The 26,661-nt window shown below is 38.8% G+C and overlaps 1 protein-coding gene across 8 annotated transcripts in view; it reads right to left on the bottom strand.

Moving 5' to 3' along the window:
• The window catches only part of AFF2 (ALF transcription elongation factor 2), a 368,508-nt gene that overhangs the window by 56,636 nt on the left and 285,211 nt on the right, over positions 1 to 26,661 (bottom strand). For all 8 annotated transcript variants that reach the window (XR_009725983.1, XM_061356781.1, XM_061356774.1 and 5 more), the window contains one exon: positions 21,937 to 21,974. Coding sequence is in view for 7 of the 8 variants with exons in the window: in XM_061356781.1 (XP_061212765.1) it covers positions 21,937 to 21,974 (38 nt within the window). In the remaining variant the exon portion in view is untranslated. The remainder of the gene's footprint in view (positions 1 to 21,936; positions 21,975 to 26,661) is intronic.

The raw sequence follows: 26,661 nt of genomic DNA, 5'->3' as shown, positions 1-26,661 counted from the left end.
CATAGAATTCAACTACAACATGTCGTGGAGGAACTGATCCAGCTAACATTAACTTGACTGAGAGCTGGAGCTGATCCTAAACCATACCCCAAAGTGCTGTAGCTCTGAAGTACAAAAAGTAATGAAACAACACCAAACTTCCACAACTTCATAGGGAAACATCATACTCCTCTTCCTTCTTTCAGTTCAGTTTTATTGAAAGTACAAATCCTTCCGGTGGCTGTAAAGAGTCTGAACTTTACTTCTAAACATCAGCAAGAGCTGCATGTCACTGACATAGTCCCTTAGTCCCATTTCTCATTGCTGATACTGTCTTTTAAAGTGAATGTTAGTAATAAGAGGTCTGCTTTGACTGGAACTCCTACCACTGAGCTAGAAATTAATATTCTGGTTTTTTTTTTTTTTTTTTTTTTTGTTGTTGTTTTTTTTTTTAATGTAATAGATATTTCCTCCACTAAAGTTGAATTGTTTTGAATTTACATCAGTGTGACTCCTATGACTCTTGGCCCTACTCTGAGAGTCTAATGCCATGATAAGCTTAGCTATGTAAGACAAACCTTTATTTGCATTCTATTAAATAAGTAGGATTTAAAAAAAAATTAAAACTCTTTAATCCTGAGAATTTACTTGCTTACCCCAAAGCGATAAACTGTCTTCTCTCTGTGTTGCATATATCATGGCTTCACCCTTTTACCCCTCTTCTCATCTTGCTAGCTTTCTCTATTTCTGCATGTTGTGGTTTAAACCCAGCTGTAAATCAGACCACTCAGTCTCTGTCTCACTCTCCCTCTTCCCTCCCAGCTCCTGGAGGGATAGGGATGAGAATCGAAAGAATGTTACTCCCATGGGTTGAGATAAGAACAGTCCAGTAACTAAGGTATAACAGTTATAACCTTAGGTATAACTTAGGTTATAACCACTTAGGTATAACCTAACTTAGGTATAACCACTACTGCTACCACCAGTAATAATAATGATAAGGGAAATAACAAGGGAAGAGAACACAACCGCTCACCACCCACTGACCGATACCCAGCCTGACCGAGCAGTGATCTAGCCGTTCTGGGTAACTGCCCGCAGTTCTACATCCTGGGTATGACGTGCTGTGGTATGGAATACATCTTTGGCTAGTTTGGGTCAGTTGTCCTGTATCTGCTTCCTCCTGGCTTCCTCTCCTCTCTGGCAGAGCATGAGACTCAGAGAGTCCTTGGTCAGACTAAACATGACTTTGCAACAACTAAAAACGTCGATGTTATCAGCGCTGTTCCCAGGCCGAAAGTCAAAACCACAGCACTGCACTGACTACTAAGAAGGAGAAAAATGACTTTCTACTGCTGAACCCAGGACGCTGCAAAGCTTTGGAGTAAAATTCCCTGCTGTGGTAACTCCAAAGAAATCAACAGAGAGACACCAAAAGAGGTTTTGACTCATGCAACAAACCCTCCACCAGCATAAAATGATGCTGATCTAATGAAGCAAATGGAGATAACGCTGCTTTACACTATTTGAGAGCTGTGTGTTATGTCTGTAATGACAGACCAGCTATCAGTGGCATCTGTCCCTTTGCTTCCAGCACGCACATGATTTTAAGTTGCCAGAAGTATTTGCTGCTATTATTAAGCACTATGAACTCTCACACACTGGTTAGACAGCCCATCATCTGCAGCACTGCACTGACCTTGCTCCTGATACGGCTAACAGAGACCAATGGCCCTCTGCTAGGAGAGGCTACCTGCAAACCAGGACAAAGGATTATCTAGTGGCATTCAGTAATTAAGATTTCTATTTTTCCAGCCTGCAACAAGGGACACTGAAAGAAGTGGCAGAGATGATGCACACCAGCCTCCTGCTCATTAATACTCACTTGGGGAAAGAGATAATTTGCCTTTGTCTTTCTGAGCAATGTTGAGAAATCTATTTCAGCAGCATCAGTCACATAAGATGATAAAAATGGTGCAAATCATGCAAAGGAAAAGAAGCTGCCTTAGTATGTTTTGAGTTTATGCAATGAATAACGTTGCTAATTAATTGGTAAAGTGCTATTTGTAACTGTCCCTCTCTGATAAATGGATTAGAACAGATGTTTTAATGTGCATTTTTTGTCATTGTTTCAGACACAAGAATATGTGCAAAACTGAAAAAAAAAAAAAGAAGTGGCATTCCAGAAGGCAGGCTCTGGGAGATAAATGGGGGTTGTGTAAGACAAAAAATGCCATGCTCACTTCCTGGAACAGAAATCGCCTAAAGAGTCCAATAACTTTCCCAATACGTAAAGTAAATGATGACATGAATGAAATGCATTGTTCCTAAATGTAGATAAATAATGCCTAATCACTTCAAGCACTCATTTAGTGTTCCACTGTCCAGGATTTCAGCTGATGAGAAGTGAAGAGCAGTAGTTTAGGAAATTAAGAGCATGACTTTATGTTAACCTGATCCTGGGGCAATGTCATGTCCCACTGCAGAGCTGTCATAGGCCTGTTCTGCTTCATGCCTGGTGCCTGAGGAGCCCCAGCATGACAGCAGCTGTATGAAGAAGGGACTCTGATGATACTGCACAGAGGCAGGCAGCAAAAACTACTGAACAGCCAGGCGGTCCTCCCAGAGCTGGCTAGCCAGGCTTCCTTGCAATAGGCCATGTCAGTCATCTATAAGGTAACAGAAAAAATTCAGCCTACGTGTCATAGGACAACCATCACTTAAAGATACTGTAATTAGAACCTGATCCTGCATAACTGAACAACCCTGCATCATCTCTTGGATGTTGGAGTGATGCAGGAGTGTCAAGGCTGTGTCCCGGTCCATTTACAGTATTGTGGAGAGCATCCCCAGGCAAAATAGCTGCATACCTGAACAGCCCCAGCTGTACTTCCTGTTCTGGGCTTTAGCCTCACCTGTGGTGGCAGCAGCCAGGAAAATGGGAAGTCTCCCAGTGTATGGCAGCACATTAACTCTCCACCTCCTGCACCCATAACTGAGACATTTCCCAGCGACACAGAACATGGGTATCACCAAAGGGTAAATGGCATCAGGCCTTCATCTTCAGTGCGCTGCAATCTGAAAAGAATTCTGCAATATCAATTCCTCTAATGCTATTAAAGGAGGCAGTATTACTTTTCATTTGTCCAAAGTAATCTGATTGAATGTAACATAGCTGAAATTTCATTTCCTATATCTTTATTAAAGCAATGCCACTCTTTAAAGAGAAATGCTATCAGAAGAATAAACAGAAACTATTTTTATTGTTTAGATTTTTTTTTATAAAGGAACCAAAGGAGAAGGTAGACTGGCTCCATATTATCTTCTAATCAACCATGACTCATAAAGATTAAAAAAAAATGTATATTAAAGGACTTGTAACTGCAACCTAATTAAGTTTCCAGCCATGGGAGGGATTGTTTTAAATCTGACCTGAGCCATTCTAGTTAACCAGGGTATCTGTTGCCTCTAACTGAAGAACAAATATTACATGTTAATTCAAAGGGTGTGTGCAGACACTTGTGGAATTGAATGGGAGTGACAAAATGAATTGATTTTATGGTGGGCTTTTTTTTGCTTTGTAACACACAACTTCCTCCAGAACACTCTGCTCCTATTGTCCTGCACTGGGACACAACCATCTTTGAAGAAATCTGTAGTTACATGATGAAAAACACTTGAAGCAGGGTGGCATGCTCAGGTGGTGTTTCCTCACAGAAACATTACTTTCATTAGTGCCTTTATTGTGCATACAGTAGCAAAACTTCACTGACAAAATATTACGAGAATATAGGAAGGCAAGCCTCAAAAGATGCTCAGATTATTACTGACAAATGTCGCCGTCTGACACCACCTTGCTCAGTAGTAAATGAAACAAAGAAGTGCTAATTGCTTTGAAGTTAATGAAGACTATACTGCCTTTCAATAATTGCTGTTTGTTCAGCTACTATGATTATAGCTATCTCTTTCTAGTTGAGCAATGCAAGATGGCAGAATTTCCACTTTTTACAAGTTTTAAATCCCTGTAGAATTGACAGAAAAAGCTGTAACCACAAATTGGTTTGCAATTTTCCTCTTTCTTTCCAGCAAGCTCTGTATGGTTATATTATGAACCTTGCTTCAAACAAACTGCTTCTGACTTTTATGATCCTTTTGCGATCTAAATGGCTATCTCATAAGATATTCCACTGCAGCTTCTTTTTCAATTGCTTTTACTGTGAAATGGCATTCTGGAGATTTCTGGGGACCATTTCACACTCTTACAGTATTGATTTGCTAAACCTGATGATAGGTTTATATTTAAGATGCAGTCCAGTATACGAACAAAGTGTAAAGCTTATGAAGAACAGATTCAGGACTTTCAGCAAGCCTATCTTCTTGATGCCTCTTAGAGGTCAGTGTTTTACACTGAACTTTTTAGTGCAGGTTGCTTATGGACTGTGTTTCTAATTGTTTTGGAATGTTTCCATTCCACTGAATTATGGTCACAGGAAAAATACGGAGAAGATGACTGCTAGTAACTTATAACTCTTCCCACCATAAGGTCAGAGCAAATACACAAAGGCACTTGGGAACCTAAATGGAAAAATGGATGTAAGATTGTTCCCTGAGTTCTCACTTCTGAGGATGGTAGAGGACAGATTTTCTCCTGGGTACACTAGAAACCTGACAACAAAAGTAACTTCTTTGGGCTTTGGTGTTGGAGATACACACTTTTCTTTAAAAGACTGATCATTGTACAACAGTTATGGGCCAAGAAAAAATAATCTTTGATGGAGTTACAGCATAAAAGTGAGTCAGAAATGCTTTTATGCAGAGAATGACAGTCTTCTTCTGGGCCAAACCACAAGCCCATGGCTCTGCCTTTACTCAGGCAAATGTTAGTGAATTACAAGATAGGCCCAGGTAATTTCAATAAAAGCAAAATTAAGCAATCAGGTATGCACAAATGCAGTACGGAACACCCAAAGGGCAGGAGAATGACCCGATGGAGCTTGGGAGCTGAGTTCCAGGATATTTTGTTTAGAAGATGAAAACAATATGTGAACAGCACTGTACACGTGCCCAAGTGAATACAAATGTGCTAGTGCGCCCAAACGCTAGCGAGCTCCTATAGGAGAGCGAGGGTCTGAGATAGCTTCTAGAGCAGAGGCAGAACTGAGGTCTCTATACACCTGTACAAGCTAGGGAGAGGAATAGATAAATGCAGTGGAGGACACAGGACAAAAGGAGTGGAATCCTTTACCCTACAAACAGATTTTTAGAGCAGTGATTAAAAAAACATTTGATGTATCACAATTATATGTTTTAAAAAAATACAGAACAGCCCCTTTTAAAAGAGAAGCTGAAGTACGCATGCTACAGTATACGTCTGGAACAATCCTCTACATATATTATTAGATACAAAGCTTTATTCTTGAATGTGTGCATGAATTTTGGGGTGTGTGCATGAGTGATGATATGATTGTATGTGACTGCTGAGTGAAGTCTAGATGAATTGCTTGTTGATATTAAAAAAATGAAGAAATTCCTCTAGCAATATCTAGAATGAGTGAAGATAACACTAGTTAGAACTGACCAGGGTCACCTTTGGCTTACACAACAAACTTGCGTGCTCATTTCTTAGTCTAGCCTCGTGTCTGACTTCTTCCTCTCTGCTTCCTGTCACTTCCATTTTTTGAATCTCTGTCCAAGTAGTCTAGGATCCACACTACCCTCTTAAATGTCATGTAGACTAGAAGGAAATTTAGGATTTTTCTCAGTACAATCTTCATGACAAAATAGGAACATAAAAAACTAAAAAACTGCCAGTGCTGCAGGAACACTGATGATGGGCATTATTTCATAAAATTCTTATGTGATGTGTTAGCAAACAATCAGAACTGCAGAGCCTTTAATTGCTGGTGAGGGACTTTGAAATGTGTTGCATTGAGTTTGTGCATTTTTGTGGCTTGCTAAATGAAACTTTCACATATGCACAGAAGAACTGAATAGTTCATATCCTCCATGATCTTTAGACTTCCACAAGAAGCCCTTCAAGATGAGCAGCCATTTCAAGATTTTAAAAGGTTGCTCCATTCTGGTAAGCTATTTATTATCAATCACATAAATTGCCCAAATCATCACCAGTATTATATCTCATTTTTATTATAGATCTGGCAAGAAATATCTGTCAAGGCTGAAGTTTAACTACTGCTACAATTAGTTGTACAATAGACATGGACATTAACAGTCCGGATGAGAGAACAGGGAGGTATGCTTGTTAAATTAACAAATAAGAAAGATGATGTGCAACTACCTTGGAGGATGGGTCAGAATGCAAACTTATCCTCTTGAAGCGGAGGTAAGACACTGAAGTTAGAAGTGGAGGTATGAAACATCCTCCACATGAAGCAGAAGTAAGAAGCAGGATAAAATCCACTGTAGACAAGTTGGACTTTATCTTAAAGGTCTTCTTCAATCTAGCTGATTCTAAGTGCAAAGTAGTACAGTTTATTGGGAAAATTCAACAGCAAAAATACAAGGTGGAGAATGATGAGGGAGGTAAGTTTTCAGAAAAAGATCAGACGGTTATAATGGTTACACATCAAGCATTAGTCAATAGTATCAAGTGGGTGCAGAAAAAGCAACCATCCTCTTGGGATGAATAACCAGAAGTGTAGCTTGTGAAATATATGGCCTAATTCTTCTGCCCTTCATGACAGGTATGGCTTAATCTAAAGTACTTGTTTACCCAAGATGGCTGTTGGCAAGCTGGGAAATAAAACTCTACATTTTGCATCCCTGCTTGTAAAACGAAACCAAGTTCTTTTTCTAAGGTGGTACATGACATCTGATTATGCGCATCTAGGATGGGAACTACTGTCTAAAGCAGCAAGGTGCTTCTAAGTCTGTCCTACGGTATCCAGATGTTGAAAAGATTTCTGCTGAACATAATTAAAAAATTTTCTCATCAGCATCTAAAATTTAATACTTCAGGAATGTTTCTCTCATTGGTAGACGTTGGCAAAACAGTGATTTACCCTTTTCACTTAAAAACAAAAACGTTTTAGAACCATACTATATACCCTAATGTCCTATAGGTTTGGCACAGCTTTATCTAGATAACCATATCCACCTCTCTGTCTGACTGTTTATGTATCTGTCTATCTATCTTCATACAGATCTATATAAATGAGACCTATATACCTGGATACATTGGAGATAGCAGCATACAGTGTTCCTGTCACACATCTCAAACTTCACCTTACTTTTGCATCTCACATCTATTTTCACCAGGTTAAAATCTGTAGTGCAGAGAGATAATTTGCTTTAATTTATTTTTCCCCCAACAGTTTTTACTGATTTTTAATACAAAGCACCTTGGCCTGTTTGTAGTCAAAGGTCTTTGTTCTGTGCACATATGGGTTGTGTACACAACCACAGCACTGCAGAAGGCACATTTCAGAACAGTCAGTAAGGTACTCTACCCTCTGAGTCAGCTGAAAATAAACTCAAAGTAAAGTTGACAAGAATTATTCTGTGATTTTCTCTGTGACATGTATCAACAAGGTCTTTAAAGACTCAACCAAGCACTACCAAAGCAAATTAAGCAGATGATATCATCCTTCCGTCTTGACTTCATGCCCTGAAACACTGAATGGAGACATATCCAGGGTCAGTTTCCCAGCTTTAGTGAAGCTACAGTGACTGAAAATCAGTGCTTGTCAGCAGAATACAAATAAACAACATTCCATGAAGCGGGGACTCAACATCCATTTTGAGAACACCACTTTACAAAGAAGCATACTATGTGTAACAGCAGCAAAGCAATTTGGACTATAAACCTGCAAACTTTGTTCAACATAATTCACATGTAAGAGTCCCTTTCTTTGCTAATGCCTTTGTGTGGATATACTGTCTGTCTTACTTTAGGAAATCATACACCAGTTATGCTTCTTAAAATAACCAAAGACAAACAGAGCATAAAAGTTTACCTTAAAGATTAAAAAAAAATAAAATGCAAATACAGGGAGAGGAGATCGAACAATTCCAAATACACAATGTTATTTTTTCTATGGCTATTCTAGATAAACATTAGCAGTGCACAGGCCACTTTTCAATGTTGGTATCAGTATCAAAAGACTGGAAAATCTTAAAACACTGAAAGACCATCTGTTCATGCTATCAACTGCCAAGTTTGCAACTGTGGTTTCTTCCCTGCTAATTCCATATTTTCCTGATAGATTAATGGGCACCATTTATCCAGAATAAATAAATGTGTAAGGCCAACCATCCTCCTTCACAGTGCCTCATCATTTTACTGATTTCCACCAGACCACTGAGCACATTAATGCAAGTAAGCAACTGTCTGGATTCAGAAATTATCACATTTGGTAGTGAAGGAATGCCAGTTTTTTTACAGACTGAAAGTCCTTGAAGTTAAAAAGAAATACATTCAGGGAACTCCAAGACTACCAACAACACAGATAAACTGCAGCTGAAGGATTTTTCTTTCCTTTACCTGACTGAAATGTAACCTATGTGCAGAAAAGCATAGATATTTTACACATACTACTCCTGTTTCACCATGTGCATTTGTCCTGTTAATTCTTCTGAGAGGCATGTCAGACACATATATTTAGACTTCTAGCTTGCTAATTTATGCCAGCTAGTGTAAAATTATAGGGTTGAGAATAAAGTTGCAGAATCAAACCTTTATATGTGCATTGACGGAAAATTTTCTACTATATACAGTAAGCCTTCCACAATCCACAATTTGCTAATCTTTGTATGTAGTAATTTGCATTCCTGCATGTGCACACTGTGTTCACAAACATACATACTTCACAGGTTTAGTAAGGAGAATCATTTCAATGAGGTCTCATGCTATTCAGATTACACTGATTTCTATAAAATGTATTACTGTAGCTGTGCTACCATGTATCTAATAGTGTGTTTAATCTACAAAAGTCTAACTACATATATCTAACACATTATCTGCCACTTGGATGATTTCATTGTGTGTTCCCAGGGTGCTAATTGCAAATTTGGAATGCAAATAGTACATAATCTTGTTAAACACATTTCTTTGAGAAGAGATATGCCTTTGCTGTATGTCTGCTGTCCCCATTCACTGCAGCTCCAGGTTTTGCTAAAAGGTATAAGCTGATAAAGCCTGTTGGTGCATGCACTGACTTGTTTTATCCTGAATGACATTTTCATGGCATATTATATCTAAAAACCCCCATAATTCTAAGAACTGGGCACTCCACTGGCAAGACATGAACATGCCACATGCAAAGAGAAGCACATGCACTCAACGGATCTATAGGAGCAAGGCAGGGGATTGCTGCTATGCAAGCTCTGACAGGGATGTCTGTTGAAGTTTTTTGCTACTTTCTTAATAGTCTCTGTCATCTCTCTTTCCTTGTAAATGCATATTAGGTTAAAAAGAAAGCCTGGAAGTTCCTCCAAGTGAAGCACAAATGAGGAGCAGCATAACTCCCTAACCGTATGATGAAGAGGAGGAAAGTTGAGCAGCATAGGTTCACCTTCAGCCTAAAAAGCTATCAGATGAGACATTTTGGTTCTGTTTTCTACTTTCCCACTACTTAAAACACTAATGTTTCTAGTGAGCTAAATCAGCAACAAGAAGGTTAATTAACCCACAAGACATTACTATAAAAATTCAAGCAAAAAACATAATCTCCTTCTCTCCAAGATGCTTTCCTGGATTTTACTTGGTTTTCTAAATCCAGAAGAGGTAGTCCTAGACTTAATCTGTTCCAGACAGCTTTTGAAAGACTGGACTTTACTGAAAACCGTCTGTTGTTTCTCCATTGCTTGAAACTCTCTTTGCTGGACTTACTTCCTGTTTGCTTTATTTTTGCATACATAAAACAACCGGATTTGAAGCAATTTCTTTATATTTATATCAGTATGACAAGCAAACTCAATCATACATATCCATAAATTCATGAGAATATTAAATAGAAACCTTAATTATTACTTATGTAATAAACCCTGAGATTACTTAAGTGAAAGCTTAATGGGGCTTAGTAAGACTTAAGCAGATGATGAAGTGTTTCCTGAAGCACAGTTATTTCCTGAAGACCATTTATGGCTTATACAACCCTGACTGGGTCTAAAATGACAAGCACCAAGCTGTAACATTTAAGAAGTTGAAGAAATAACATATTCACAGCCTTAGAAACTGAATGCACCTGCTTGTTCATGCACATTGTGGCAGTGTCATCATTTTAATGAGAACCGGTTATTCAGCTAAACAAATGTATCAAGGGCTTGGGAGAAGAAGAAAAAAATCCAACAGCCCAGAAGGCAGTTAAAAAATAAATAAATAAAATCTGTCAAAACCCTATGGAAGTCCTCAGTTATAGCTTATCCAAGATTTTATGGAGGGAAAAGAGCCTGAGTCCTTTGAGCCAATACTGTTTACAGTTGCTGCAATGAAAATTCTAATTTTGTGCTCTAATGAACACAAAACGATCCATAGTCAACCTTGGCAAAACTTATAATGACTGTGTAATTGAAGTGACTTTAAAGTCATATTAAAAAAATATTTCACAAAATTGCAGGAAACTTCCAAGAAATAAAACTATGGGACGGGCAGTCTTGAGTATGTGATACAGACAGCCATTTCATCTTTGCTACTTGGTGAATATAAATCTGTGAGACATCCGTCTGCAGTCACTCTTCTCACAGCACATTAAAACTAATTGTGAATTACAGCAAGTGCTTCATTGTGAATGTGTGATCCAGAATCTACTTTTAAAAAACACTGCTTGCTCTGTTACACTATCTGGTACAATCTGTATGCAGGGGAGGTGGTGTATGGTAAGCTGTCAGATAAATCTGAATGTACAGGTTGTGTGACACAGGTGGACCATCAAAGAGTTCCACCAGTTTGGAAATCTTATGGAGAAGAGGCATCAATGAGAGACTGAGATTGCAGCCCGTGGGGGAAGGTATATCTTCAAGCCCTGGAATGAGTATTCAAGACACTGAATTTCTCCAGGAATATACCTGACAGAACAGACAGATACTTGCATGTTTATGCTCACCACAATGCATGTTCTGGGCTGTTTACTCTTGGAGTTTCTGCCCTCCCTCCCCTATACCCTGACCTCCAGGAGGGACCATGCCTTCATCCTCCACTGGGCAAAGCACTTGGCTCCCTCCATCTGCCTGCACAGTCACCTCTCCGCCGCCCAGAGACAGGGCTGAGCTGGTGGAGAGAAGGTAAGTACCAAGGAAGAAGCAGTTCTGTGACAGCCAAGTACATTAGTATTTAACAGCTGCTGTGATGAAATACAGAGGGATCAATTAATACCTTAAGTCCAAATTCTCCTGGGATATAACTCCACTTACACAGAAGTTGGCTTTAAATATCATAATTTGGGTTTCAAATATGACTGAACAAATGTTTTCTACTAACTTGGCACAACAACATCTTCAGCAAGCGTCTGGGGTCTGTAAAGAATGCTAATGCCATCCCAAAATGTAACACTAAACGTGTTTTCTGAGTATTCCTGAACGATCTGAGGACTGGGCACCTAAGTGTCTTTTGGAGAAATAAATATCTCCCTGACTTCACTGCAGTAACAATTATTCCAGAGATCAGTATTACTGAAGACTTTTCACAGTGCTCTTTCAGCTGAAAGACAAATCTGATTCAACATGAAGTTCCATTACGAAGAAACTGTTACATGTGATGACACTGGTTATTGAAAATTGAAATGAAGTGAGAGGAAGCTAACACCAACTTGTATGAAATTCTGCTTTGAATGACACAGAGAACTCAATACATCTAATCATCAAAGTGAAGCCCACTGGGAACTGAGCTACAGTTGTACTGCAGAAGGTTGCTACTTGATTGTTGGACCCAAAAGTGCTAAGCCACATGTTACTTATTTCTGTGTCTAAATAGCTTACTATGATTGATACCCAAGGTGGCTCTCCTCAGTGAAACAATCATGACAACAAGGAATTAGGAAACATAATTTTTCAGAATCCTAACTTTTAACCCTGCCAGTTCCCAGAGTTTAAGGCAATTTCTTTAATAAATCCAGTCCACACTCATTTTCTCCCCAGCACAACACCAGCTTTTGCATATTCCTTAGCTTGCAAGCTTCATTCAGTAATTTCTTCTCTCACTACTGTTGGTGTGCGGCCAGACGAGCCTGATTACAAGGGCTCAGTGTTGGCCTTGAGTGTAAGAATTTTTCCTGCTGAATTTAGAAGGATTTTTTTCCACTGACCTTATGCCAATCTCCTTGATTTTTCTTCCTTGCTCATCTGTCTCTCTGAATCAACCTTTTCCCAGCACTTCCCCAGCCTCCCCATACTCAAAGTCGCTCCAAGGTCAGCGTAGAGCCCCTGTGCACCCCATGTGTCCCTCCTCCAGCTGGAGGCAAAACATGCTGTTTACAATATGTTCAGTTTCCACTTGACAAGGCCTGGAAGCCGCTGCATGTATGTAAACTTAGGTCCCATAGTTAGAGAGAGCACAATGCTGTCAAGATAGGGCCTACTTCTACAATTAAAGAGCCAGTGAACTGGCAGGGTGTGATGGATGAGCAGATACTTGAACATACGCTGCATCTGCAATGTGAGAGTCGTGTGACTTAACACAGCCTCAACATACAATACAAACCAAAGATCAGCCTCGATGTTACAACAACCCCTGCTCCAGCTATGCTAATCTCGTCTTTCATCCATGATCTCTGTAAGTCACATAGTGTTATGGTAAAGGGGTCTGCACTTAAAGGAATATCTGCAGATTCCCTGCCACTATTAATAAAAATACTTAATGCTCTTGTTAGGAGGCGCAATTTGATTACTGAACTGTTATCCAACAAATCCTGAAAACAATTCAAAGTAAATTTCCCTAATACGTCTATTTTTCTATCCTGCCAGAAGGGTTGCTAATGAATTTGCTGCTTGAATGCACAGACAGATTGGGAACTATAACTGTGCTGGCCTGGGCAACATGGCACTGGCACCAAAAACCTATTTGTACCCATGCAAAGTTCTCTCTAGAGTATGTCTCTCATCCAGAGGTGATTTTCCAATAAAATCAGCCTCAATTATTGCAAGCGCAGGAGCAATCCCTGAGGGAGTATATCAGGCAATTCAATACTAGGAAATGTTGTACTAGGCAAAATTAACCTTGTAGCAGTGTTATTTCCTGAAACATTATCTAGCTTTTGCCTTTCTTTCGTATTCATTGATCCTAAATGACTGGATTTATTTTTTTTCTAATTCTCTCACTTAGCACAAGATCATTTTTTAAATTTTTTTTGTACTTGTATTAAAAAAAAATGCTTGGAAGACACCTGTTTTTCTTCTATTTCACTTACTACCAAAGTGAAGGACATTTGCCTGCATGGCAGGCACTTTGGGGGGTATATAAAAGGTGACAGCAATGAGGACCATCTTTACTCTGCCCTATTTACATGATTCCACAAGGCAGAGGAAACCTACTAGATATATTACCACGAGACTGGAAGCCAAAAAGAACAAGAAAACTTCATCCTCCCCTGTCACATCAAGGAAAAAACAGAAGAAATGCCAGTGGAACTTTGCAGTCCAAAAGAGAACAGACACAGGCCTCCAGATTTCAGATACCGTTGACAGCTCCAGTTAAATCTCACTGCCTGGTACCTTTATCCACTGCCTCTTACCGGTCTCTCCAAGCTAGGGATCTTCATCTGGAGAGTGTCTAGCACATGCTAGAAACTAAATAAATCATGAAGTCCTATACATACACTAACACAATTCACAGTTTTGCTCTGCTTATTTATCTTCCAGCAGAACAAAAATGGGTAACAGTGAAATTCATGGGCATGAGATCTGAAGACAGGTTCATATGCTGGATTGAGCCACCTGTAGTGAAACCAGCAGAACAGGTCCTCTTGTTCTTACCAGGATGACGCCTTTTATACATTTTTGTTAGCATTTGTTGTGATATCTTAATTATCAGAAGCACATTTTTAAAGTGTTAATTTAAAAACAGATCACAGGCAGTTAGAAACCAGCTGTTACTTAATACAATGCCCAAAGCAAACCCTTAGAATAACTGAATAACTGCTAAGTAACTTAAAATGAAAAGTAATAACCAAGACAAATACAAAATCTAAATGATGAAAACCACATGATGAGTGAGAAGAATGGGTACTCCTTCGATCAGCAGCAGATACATGCTAAAAATGCTAAAACAATATTGACCTTAACTAACATTTTTTTCTGTCAAAATAAGTAATCAGGAAAAAAAATTTTTTTTGTTTGGCTCAAACTGTCACTTTTTTTGTAGCTTTAAAAAACTGACCTAAATTTAATCTTGACAAGCAGTATTACAACGAAGGTGTAAAAACATTGTTTTGAAAAACAACAAAAGTGACCCAGTTACAGTGAAAATACTTATTTTCGTCCAGCTGCAAGACAGACTCCTGGCAAACTGTGCACAAAGGCAAGATTAGCTTGGGTCAACAGGCATATACATGTCTCTGTAAGTAAAAATACACAAAAGAGAAGGTTTCTCTGGCTGTGTGGAGTTCTGTGATGGGTACTAAGCCACATGGCAGGATTGGCAGCTGACGGGAGCCTCATGGCTGGATGCAGCCAGAGGTGCTTAGTATTGATAGTGTGTGCTCAGATTTGTAAGAGATTAGATGAATGAGCTCTCAGAGTCTGTTCATCTCATTGTCTTGTAAGCAAACACTGTGCACTACACAGGACATGTGTTAATTTAACCATCTACTATAAATTATACAATCAAGTCAGAAGCATTTCACTATAAAAATGTATTGTGCCCATTTGGAAAATGTGTGTTGTCTCTAGGAACCTGTTGTGGTGGAAGCTGAAAACCTTAGTAAAGCACAAACTATTTTATATTTCAGGGCTTAGCCAATGTGACTCATTTGTACAGTTTTAAGTCCAAACAAAATGCTAGTCAACTAAATTATGACTTCTTACCACAGGCTACAGACTTTTAATACATTCTGTAGTTGGAACAGGACTGATTTAGTGTTTTGGGCCCTGCCAGTAGTTATCATGCATCATTTCCCTAGAAATAAAAATAGCCCTACTGTGGTTATCCTTTGGACTGATAAAAATATATCTAACAAGATGTGCCAGAGGAACAAATTCAGAAAATAAAGGTAAAATATTAAATAGACTTATTATTTTATGTCTAAAATACTACATCTTCCAGCTGCCATGATGACTTTGGAATAAAGCAAAAGTTATTGCAAAAAGGCAAAAAGATCTAAAGGAGCAATTGAGCTCTGATAAAACCACATGGGGAATAGCTGAATTGTCAGAGCTTTGCAAGAGTCAAAATTTACATAAAAATCAGTATTTGGGGATTAATGTGATATCATCAAAAAGGATTTAATATGTGCGTTTCTTTGCAAACAGTTTAAAAGCGGTAGTTCTATAATCCATTTCCAACACTAACCTTTAACTTGTAAGAGTAAAATAATCCTTTGCAACATTTCTAGAGTTCACATTCTGCTGAGGAAACGTAGCCCCCTTAAGTAAAACTCACTGGAAATCAACAGGAGCATATACGTGTTGGTTTTCATAGTGATGCTCCAGCTGCTGACCCTGCTGTGAGTACTGCATGTCTGTACAGTCTTCCACATGGCCATATCTGCAGAATCAGTGGCACTTGGAGGTTTTGGGAATTTCTGGGGGGACTTTATTGCTGCTGCAACAAACTGATTCCATTGACTGAACTCTGCACCTGTGTAGATGCCTAGTCTGTCCTAAGCGGACAGACTAGGAGGATCATGGGCTAAAGAACATTGTCTATAACTGCCTGTAAGCAGGCTTTTTCCTGGATTTCTGCTGAGGATTTGAGTGCTTTTGCAAGTTAGACTTAAAGTATTAAAACATAAATATTAATGGATTTCTTTGAGAAATGAATATGGGCAGGCAGTTTAGGCACTATGTTATAATGGATTTTTAGAACTAATTGAATTGGTTCTGGCTGATTTAGTAGTTCTCCAGAAATAGTCTGAGGAGAAACAACAGGAAGGAAGGTTTAGAAGCAGAGACTAACAGGTGGCAGTGTGGAAATTACCTAGGAGTTCTACTGTGAATGAGAACCTATAGCAGGTTTGGGCTTTCTGCTTCTTTAAAAGTGGTTTAAGTCCTTTAGTAAATGTCCCTTAGGCGCACATACACACAAGTCCACAGGTGCCTGTGTATACATGTGTGTACATACATATGTGTGTATATATGTACACACACATACATATATAAATATGTACATATGTATAGATGGCCTTCCTCCCATGCAATTATCCATGAAGGGGAGGGTTTTGCATCCTAGACATGACATATTGTGTTTCTTCCTTTTTTAAATACAGGACAGGAGATACCCTGCAGTGGAACAGCCAAGCATATATGCCAACAACATATCTTCTGTACCTCTGTTGGTTACAAATGCCTTACTGAACTGTTTGAAAACAAACCAACCTTCAGACCTACCCCCCTGGCCTGTGCCTTTGCCAACAGGAGCAAAAGATCTGTTTATGCTTACTGCAATTACAGCATACATTAACTGACCCTCGGAGTCTGACCTGCTTGCCCTCCCTCTTAGTGAGTTAATAAGAAAATCCTCTGGCTCTGCATGACTTGCTGAGACCTCAAACCTTCCATGCAGAATGAGGTCCATCCAGGGAGGGAAAAACAAGGTGCCACTCCAGCTGGTAGAAAACAAAGATATTTTTAAAGTGCAGTCAGTAGAAACAGTCACTCCTATTCCATAATAAAGGATGAAAAGGCCATGAAAAATACCACTGCGCTTTGCAAATGAGAGGTCAATTGAAATGTCAAGATATCAAATGTTAATGGATTGCATTTCCAATGATGGTTGGGACAGAAAACCATACCAAGTCAAGTCAGACGCCCTTCTGAGGAGATGAGTTTTACAGCAGGCAAAGACAATAAACACCAGACCTCTTTCTGATTAACAAACTTGTGGCTGATGGAAAACAAATATATTTTGAAAATATAAAAAGCAGTGGGATTTTAACAAAATCTATACTCCCCAAACATGTAATCTGGAAGCCATTAAATCTACAGCCAATCTAAGCATATGCAGGTGTTTGGGGAAAATGCCATTGCTTTCTATTGAAAATTTTTTAAGGGACTATAAAAGAAGTGAGTACAGAGAACACTAAGGAAGGCAATGTTTTATTCCCTGAAGCAAGAAGTCAATTCTAATATTCTCATAGTTCTACAGCAGTTCAGGGACTACATGGACCACTCTTAACTGCATTTATTTTCAATTTTAAATACTCAATGTCTTCCTTAAAAAGAAGAAAATAAAAAGTATTTTCTAGTGCTGGATGACATCAGGTTTCAGCTGAAGTATTCTTTAACCTGCCCACATTTTCCCAAGTAATCCAAGTGGCCATTTTTACAAAAGACTGTAATCTGAGGCATTTGTTGAGAGTGGCATTATATCGAGTCATTAGTCAGAAGGGCACTGCCATGCAAAGAACTCATTTCTCTAATATGGAAAATAGTGAAAATAAATTAGTTAATATTACTAACTACTGTCTCTGCATGACTAGTATACACACAGCCTTCCTTTTCCAATTGCAGAGACTTGCCTTGGCTCACACACTTAGAGGGAAAACCGCATTATGAGTGGCTTTTGAGTAGGAAGACTCCTTGGCCTCTTTGTTCTTCAGGGATGAAGAACAGTGAGTAATCACTTGCTCTTTTGTGTAAGAATAACTATAAGAACAGCTGCTTGTGTGGATTCCCATGAATATATAGAAAAAACAAACAAAAGGCAGTATTTTTTTCACACACTATGGTGCTCAGTGTCATGTGATGTTGTGGGGACTGAAAGTATAGGCAGATTTCAAAGAGATTTTGCATGGACAGCAAACCCACTGATACCTCCTAAATACAGGATGTGCAGTTATGAAGGTGTAAAAAGTTGTGTGTAGGAAGGTGGGAGGACACCACCTGTGAAGGATGCCTCAGTAATTGCTACTCTTCTTCCCCTACCTTCTGCCACTGGCAGATAAAGCCCTGGGTTGGTTGACCCTTGCTCTATGTTAACGTACAGGCTGCCAAGCCAAAGGTATTTGTACTTGAGTGTGAGGCCTAACCCTGACTGTGACTGGATACGAGGGGATCCTGCAGCTTAACCCAACTGATAGAAGTGATGTGGTCCAAGCCAATATGAACATGATTCCTCTAGGCTCTATGCTGAAGTGGGCTCCTACTGCCTACAAAAGCCTGGGAAAAAAATCTGGGAAGAGTGATGATCAGTTGGGTTCAGAACAATGATGATATTGACTTGTCCTGGCTTCAGCTCTAAGTTATTTTTCTCTATCCTAGTAGCTGGTGCAGTGCTGTGTTTTCCACTTTAGCCTGAGAATAACACTAATAACACCAATGTTTTTAGTTGTGCTAAATAATGTTTACTCTGATCAGTAGTTTTGTGTTATACCTTAGTTACTGGATTGTTCTTATCTCAACCTGTGGGAGTTACATTCTTCTGATTCTCTTCCCCATCCCTCCAGGAGTGAGGGGCTGGAGATGCAGGGGAAAAGGGGGAGAGTAAGTGACTGGCTGTGTGGTTCTGGGTTACCGGCTGGGATTATACCACAACATGACTTTTAACGGTATTGCTGTTCTCCCCCTCTTCCATCAAATCACAGGATATATGGATTATTTCCTCAGATGTGTCCTAATTCAAAACAATTTCTCATGTAACAGCTGTTTAGAAATCATAAACCCTCCAGAGCACAAAATTATTTAAGTAATGTTACCTCCTTCAAGACTCAGGGGTAGGAACAACTTGATAAGGACCAGCAAGTAATAAAGAAAGTATATAGGACTTTGCATCCAGAAAATCCCTTTTCTACTGCAGACTCTCAATGTAAATATGGATACAACCAATGGGGGAAAGCAAGGGCAGGAGAGGATAAGTGAGTTAAATGTCATGGATTCGGCAGTTATGGGGACACCTTGGCACCACATACAGCCAAAAAAAAGTTCTTATGTTTCTGGAAAAGTAACTGCACTATTTCCACCCTCCCCCCTTTTTAACCCCCCCCCAGAAAAAAACAGTTCAGCAGACACAGACACTACTTGCCCTTTTTCTGTGTGCTTATTTGTAACAATATCATGTCAGATGAAGCTACCAATACATAAAAATGAGTTCCTAAGGATGTGTAGTGTCTTGTAGTGCTACGAACAACATGCAATTGTGACCAAGCCTTCTGAAGGAACCAAATACACCTGCATCTACCTTGGCCTTCAGGAAGCTCACACCAGTTAGTTTAAGCACCTACAGATACTTGAAAATCAAGAAACCAGCCACTTGGCTGCCTTAATGAACTGTAGTAAGGAAAGTTCCATGTTTTTCCCCCTCCAATAGGGTTAAGGGCTGCAGGAATTCAACAGAACAAAAAAAAAAAAGAACACTAAACTTCCTCCCAGACATTAAATCACCAACATTAATAAACTGTGCAATGAAAAGTAAACAGACTACTTCTGAAATCTTCATCATGTCCCTAAACTAATATTAGGCTCTGTCCAAGGACTTTACAGAAACACAGTCATTAAAAGTGAGAGATTTTTGACTGCAGTTTTGGGACACAAGAACTATGTCAGCACAACGTAAAAACAAGGGAATTTTTTATGCTAATGACAACTGCGAATATTTTATGTATACTTATACATGTAAAAAAATATATTGTAACAGATGTCAAATGCAGTTAGATCCAACTCAACTTATTAGTGCATGGCTTTTAGCCAAAACCAATTCATATTTGCAGAAGTATACTATCACATATGTCTTAACAGAAATGTGTTTTTAAAAATTATGTGCTAAGTCACATATGGTAAAAGGAATCTGTACAGCTTTCAGCCCTTATGACAATGGAAGCTACCAACTTTATTTTGCATTTCTGAAGAACGTTACAATTCAAGTGGAATCCTCTTTGACTTTTGAGAGCTGCAAAACCAATGAGGAAAAGCTAGACAAGAATGAGATGTACTAAGTGTGGCTGTGACACTTACATAAATGCAATCTGTATCTACTATGGCTATCTTACAGACACTATTCTTACTTTTGCCCTGAAAGGCAGTATTTTAGCACACAATCATAATTGTATACAGGTACCTTAAATAGTTACATGCCACTGAAAAATACTAGGCAGATTTTTCTGCTGTTTTGTTATGCAAAGTGTAATTAATATGCACAATGGGTTCCCTAAGGTACTAATTGAAGCTGCCACCATGAACAAAATCAAAGAGAAGTTAAACAACCAGTCGGGGGAAATATGACAGGGTGAAATGTGCCCATGCAGGTGGAAAGAGTGAGAATGTTCATCTGGCCTTCTTCCATTCCAAAATGTTACAGTTACTGAAGTCCTGTAAAGGAACGATTTAACCTAAATCACCCTTCTGCCCCAACTCTCAAATCATCCTGGTGGATTAAGTGGGTATCAGTGTCACATACATGCTGTTTAATGACTGAAAGGATCATGTCTCTGTTATATGTAGGAAAATGCAATTCAGCAGAGCCATTCCTGAGAAGTTTACTCAAAATATTAAACAAAAGTGAATGAAGGATAAAAAACTATTTTGGATTTGTTCTGCAGGACTCTCATCACCTTGGAACTCCTGGGTTCTCTAGAATGTGAGGTGAAAACAGCTCATTTCACATTTGCTATTAAGCAACCAACAACTAACAATGACTTTAATTCAGCTTGCACTGAATCTGAACTAGCCCTGTAGAGAGGTCCCTTGTCTTATCAGAAGTTTCATGTGCTATCAGGTCCCTGCTGAATCCTATTTCTAATTTTTATCAGATTGAATGAAACATAGAGTGATTTATGATTACCCTGCATCTTGCCTAATCACTCCAATGAGGGCTCATACACATTTTGTATTCACTTTATAAGGTGCAAATGTCTATACATGATGGAAGCCAAGTGAGTAGAACTGTATTCTTTTGTTACATGTGCTAAACCACAACGATTTGTGAGTCCTGTCAGTGCATGTTCTTACAAATACAAAACCTCTCCAGCCCAAAAGCCAGCATAATCAGCAAACTGCTATAAAAATAAAAGCATTTCCCCTGTCTATAACAGGAATATACAGTTATTGCGACTTAGTTAAAGCTGCAATGATCACCTCCTGCTGAAGCTAAAAATATGTGTTTTATTGGTACATAAGAGTCCATTAAAACCAGAGTATTCATTATTTAAACTGAATCACTGACTGTTGGTAGCTTTAACTGAAAATGTTTTTTCTCAAAGAGCCAGGACATCTATATAGCAACTTTCTTAATTCAATGATATATGGTTGAGTGTTGACGCTAGTGCCCTAAGATTTAAGAACTTCCCATAAAATGCCCTTGAAATTGCTCCCTAGTAACTTGCTCATCCTTCACACAGCCCTACTGAAAAGAGCGGAAACATTCGTGTGTGTATGGTATGAGATGCACACAGGGAGTGAGAAAGAGCTCTTAATCAACAGGATGGCAAAGCCTTGATACATAGGTGCAAAATATTCCCATGTGTCTAGAAATCATTTGGCACATTCCTAGTTATTTCCCCTCTGTCAGACCTCCTCAAGGATTGCAATTAAAAATCATAATCTTTTTAGCATGTACAAACATCCCCAAGGCTAGGAGCACTATGTATTGAGTATGACTGTGATATTATTTGGCAGCTATTCATAGACAACACATTAGTTTATGGAAACTGGATGAAACTTGGGGAGTGCGATCATTAGGGACACATGAGAAATCGAAAGCTTTCCTCGCTGATACTGACCATTTTATAGCTATGATTAGGGGCATCTCAAATTCTATTATCTCTTTCCTTGCCCTTCTTGCTGTCCTAGTCTTTTTAGTGATCGTATACAACTTGGTTAGACTAGCATTTTCAAATGGATATAAAAATAACTTACTTTACAGGAATATTTCTCAATTTTGTCTTTTCGGCAGCCTGTAAACAGAAGAGGGGTGGGGGAAACAAATAATTAGGCAACACACCAAAGCACAACCAAGCTGCAAGCAAACCTCAACCCGCGGATGCTCTCTGGAAGTGCATACGTCACTCTTCAGGAATACAGCGCTAGAGGTTTTGAACACTTCTGCCCCAGTCTGTGATATCAGCGTGGTTTTAAAGGCCACGAGTGTTTAGGTACTGCTCATTCAGGGCAATTACTTCATTTACCACTCTGAGGTCTGGTCCCTTTGTCACAAGCTATCTATCCATATCTGGAACAAGAACAACAACAGGAAAAAATAATGGGAAGAATGGACTCCATCTCCAAAACAGTTTTTATTCACCAGCAACAGGAAAGGGCAAGGGATGACCAAATGTTTAGATCAATTTCCTCTCGTGAAAACTTTGAGAAAACACACTCCAAATCATCTAAATGAGTAAATCTTTGGCCCTCTCGGCCTGCACCACCTCAGACATGGAGCCTGGTTCCAGTTTATTGCTGAACCCATTGATCTGTGTACAGTCCATTTATCATTCATGAAAAGAGCCAGTGATCTTCACAGTATATTAGAAGAAACAACTCAGATCATCTGTCAACGGCCCTCTTATTTCTGTTTCCCTCTCCACAGGGATTTCATCTCCTTCGATTCTTCTTGAATTAAAATGTTGCTAAGCAACACAGCTGGGGGCAGCGATGGCAGAGCTGCGCCAGTCTATCACACTGGTTAAGCTGCTCGAGATTTTAGTGGAGGTTTTATGCTTTATTAATGCTTCTGTGGCACAATTATGTAATCTGAAACAATCTTGCATCCCCCCTCTGATTTTTCCCAGAACAAGTAAATGATGTTTTAACACAAGAAGGCTTGAAACATCGCCTTTGAATAAACTCATGTGGCTGTATCGTTTCAAAGAACTCCTAGCATTTGCTAGAACCAGACTGTAATAGATTTAAACACGGAAAGTGGTCAGATGGTTAGTGAGATTACAAGCACGGATAGCGGTGAAAGGCAGAATTAAGACAACTGATCCATAAACCTATTATAGTAGGGGAAGTTTTAATGCTTAATTACATTCACAGACATTTTTATAAAGCCTATCAAAATTAAGAAGGGGGTTGGTGAGGAACTTTAACCTCTGCCATGCTTAAGGATGGGAATGAAAAGGTTCCCACATAGGAACTGCTAATGTTAGCAGTCCTGAAAAATGCTCACGTTGCCTTTGAGGAATTAAATCTTTTATGAAAACCTTTTGAAACCTCTGGGACCTGCACAACTGGGTTCCAAATTTTGCCAGAATGAGTTTTCCTCTGGACGCTACAACAGGGCTATTTTTCAAAATACCTGCTGTTTTGGCACTTTTGCGTCCAGTCATAGCAAACATAAAATCTGTGTTTAAATCCATGGAAATCCCCAATAATGAGTTTAAAATATGGGAGAAGGAATTAGAGCTTGCGAGAGCTAAGACGGGAAAACAGCAATCCTCTGGGCTGGCTCCCAGTGTGCAAATAAAATATGGACTTTTTCATTTGGACTGTATCTTCCATCTAAAGAATAAATCAATGAATGCATGATAGGAAACAATTATACTAATTGTACAGTAGGGTTGCTAAATAAAACATTTAAACCTCAGGAAATGCTAAACTCGAGATTGTACAAGTAAGTGTTACAGACCCAAACCTAATTATGTACTCTCAAACAGGCATATGATGAACTGGGATCCCTGCCTCACTAGTGAGATAATGCGAGTTGCACCTCTTTCCAATGACACTTTCCCAAATCTCCCCTTTTCAGGAGTGCAAATACAGAGTCAGAAGCATGTTTTTAAGAAATCTTTCTGAGTAATAAAACGCATGTAGCAACACAAAAATGCTTCATTTAAAATGGATTAAAACACCATCAAAAATGGCATTTCAGTTTCCCAAGCCTCCCACTAAACGCCAATTTCAGTCCCATCCTACAGAGAGCTCAGATTATTTTTAAAGCTCATAAAGAGCCTTCCACAATGGCAGAGGTTTTTTTGATTGTACAATGGTATTTTGCTTGACCCTTTTATATACCAAATAGCTGGGCTACTACAATTTTGAGTTCAAGCATGTGAAGCTTGCATCTAAATCAGTTTTTCCCCCCTGAATTATTCAAAAATCACTACACAAAATCTGATACCAAAATACAGATAAAGAAAAGAGAACAGAAGAGTGAAGAGTGTCTAGGATCACAAGTAAATAATAATGCAGTCAATTCTAATACAAAGTATAGCAGAAGATATTCTGGGAAGTAGGTGCATGATGGTGTGAGCTAAGCTGTTTACATGAAAGATTAAAGAAGAGGAAGATATTTCAGGGAGTAAGAATTGGCAATGTCAAAGTCACAGAATACTAAAGAGTAGAGTCTAAACTGGATATTTGATTTTCTGATTACTTAGCTGCGCTGATGGCAACTGTTTACCCTGAAAAAAATGTGGTAGCTTTCAGAAGAATTACAGATATATGCTATTATCTTGGACCATGATGATTCTAGCACTTATCTTTCCTTAGGTTTTTACATGAGGAATTTCCACATTTTATCCCTTTGTTACTGAGAGAAGGCACTTTCCTAACTTTTAAGAAAAGACACATGCTGGAGGGACACATGGGTCCTCCACACACAGGTTCATTCACAAAGAGCTTTAAAAAATCTTGCAAACTCTCAGGTTAATCTACATGCCATCATAGTTTAATGTTGGATGGTCAAGCAACTGGTCATTTCCTATTACAAGTGATTCAGTTTGCCTCTGAGTGGGTTTGTGGTGATGTTAAACACAGCACAGAATGCATGTCAGGGATTCTGTCTGAGACAAAAATGCAGGATCTGGCCTTCTGCTTTTATTTGTCTTACAGGTGTTGCTCATTCATTTTTCAAAGTGTATTTGTTGCGGTATCATGAGCATGCCCAGTGCAGAAGATAAAGGCAGGCAAAATCAAAGTGACATTAAGTAATTCTACACGTTAAGCTTTGATGCAGAAACATATTATCTGAAAATATTTGGTGTGTAGCAGGTCTGTCAATTAGAGCTAATTATTTTTCTCTGATCAGGAAGAACGCAATCATGTTTTAGGCAGGTTTCTTTGAAATGTACGTCTTTTATATAACTTCATTATAGGAAAATACTCCTTCCAAATTACTTTTTTTTTCTGGGCTGCTTAGCTATTGACTCAAATTGTCTGTGTTGAGTAGTTCCCTCTGCTTTGATAATTAACTTTTGATCATTACTGAATTTAGCAGCTCTAGTCAGATGTGTTCGTAGCCATCCTCCTCAACTATTTCAGTGTTCATCGCCTTTAATCTCTGAACAAAATGATCTCATTGAGCCTCCATCAGCCTTGCTACTCAGTTAATAATTCCTTTTTCTCATCTTCATGACTGAGTTTGATTTGTTTTAGACTTGATGCAAGCTTTACATTATTAATTTAAGATATTTCAAAGAAAAACATTTTTTAAGAGTTATTTTTTATATTTCTTTTCAAATAAGAAACTGGGTTTAAATCCACAACAATTCCAAAACTTCATGTATTAAAAGTACTATCTAGAAACAGAGCCGGTAGAAGGTCTCTAAACATTACGCCCTGAGTGGGAGATGATGTGCAGAAGATTGGAATGAAATCAGACTGGTATAATGAAATATTCAATGGGTGTTAGGAGAATTACATCATGGGACCTTTGTTAATTTTGAGCTTGAAAACATGCACTAAAATAATTTAGGATGATTAGAAAATGGAAGCCAGAGTGAACCAGACAATCATTTCACTTTAATTGCAATTTCCTTCTGATTTTTATTTTACATTTATGGCCTTTCCATAACTGTGCCTCTGCTCTCTAAGACCTTATTTCAACAGCTGACTCTAGTGTTGAATAAGAAGGAAGATGATGAAGAATACATGAAAAGCAGTAAGATATACAGGATCACCTATTAGAGAATATTTGCCCAGAGATGTTTTCCCATGACTTTTAAAACTGCGAATGACTCCTACCTCTTATGTTGCTTATACCTTATTTTGACACTAGGTCTTTCAGCTTGAGTTCAAGAACCACCACAGGTTCTTAGTTCTTAGCAGGTATTTAACTATTACACAGAACAGTAAACATGCAAACAAGCACAGACTGCTATGATTTCCTGTGGAGGACAAGAATGTAGTGCACAGCAAACAAACCATCCAAAACTGTGCTGGGAATCAGAAAACCCAAACAGAAGTGCTCAACGATTAGAATGTGATGATCCATGCATGAATGTGTGTTATGCTCCTTTTTTCCCCCTTCTTTACTTCGCGCGTTACACTCTGCTCTACTTGTCCCCTAATGTCAACAGAGGAGATTGTATTTCTTTCTTGCTAACTGCCTTTGACATGAAGTTGGCAATCTTATATTTGAGATCCTGTGTGTGATGTTCTATGTGAGTCTCACCTCGAGGACAAGTCCAATGTTACTGTGCCTAGGACCAAAACCAATGGAGAATATTCTCTCCTCATCATACCGTATTTTTAAAAAATGAGCATTTTTCTTTCAGAAGCCAAACATGTGAGATGGATCAGCTAAGATCCATTTTTTTAAATATCTAGTTACCAAATGTGTTATCTACAAATCAGAACAGTTCATTGAACTCTGTGTATAAACCAGAGAGAGCTTCTCATCGCTGCTTTGCGCAATGCAGT

This window comes from Neopsephotus bourkii, unplaced genomic scaffold, assembly GCF_033783945.1.
Source record: "Neopsephotus bourkii isolate Nb327-2 ecotype Australia unplaced genomic scaffold, CSIRO-AGI_Nbou_v1 NB_867, whole genome shotgun sequence".
NCBI classification, from domain to species: domain Eukaryota; kingdom Metazoa; phylum Chordata; class Aves; order Psittaciformes; family Psittacidae; genus Neopsephotus; species Neopsephotus bourkii.
The sequence above is the reverse complement of the archived record's forward strand: the minus strand, read 5'-3'. Positions and strand labels throughout refer to the sequence as shown.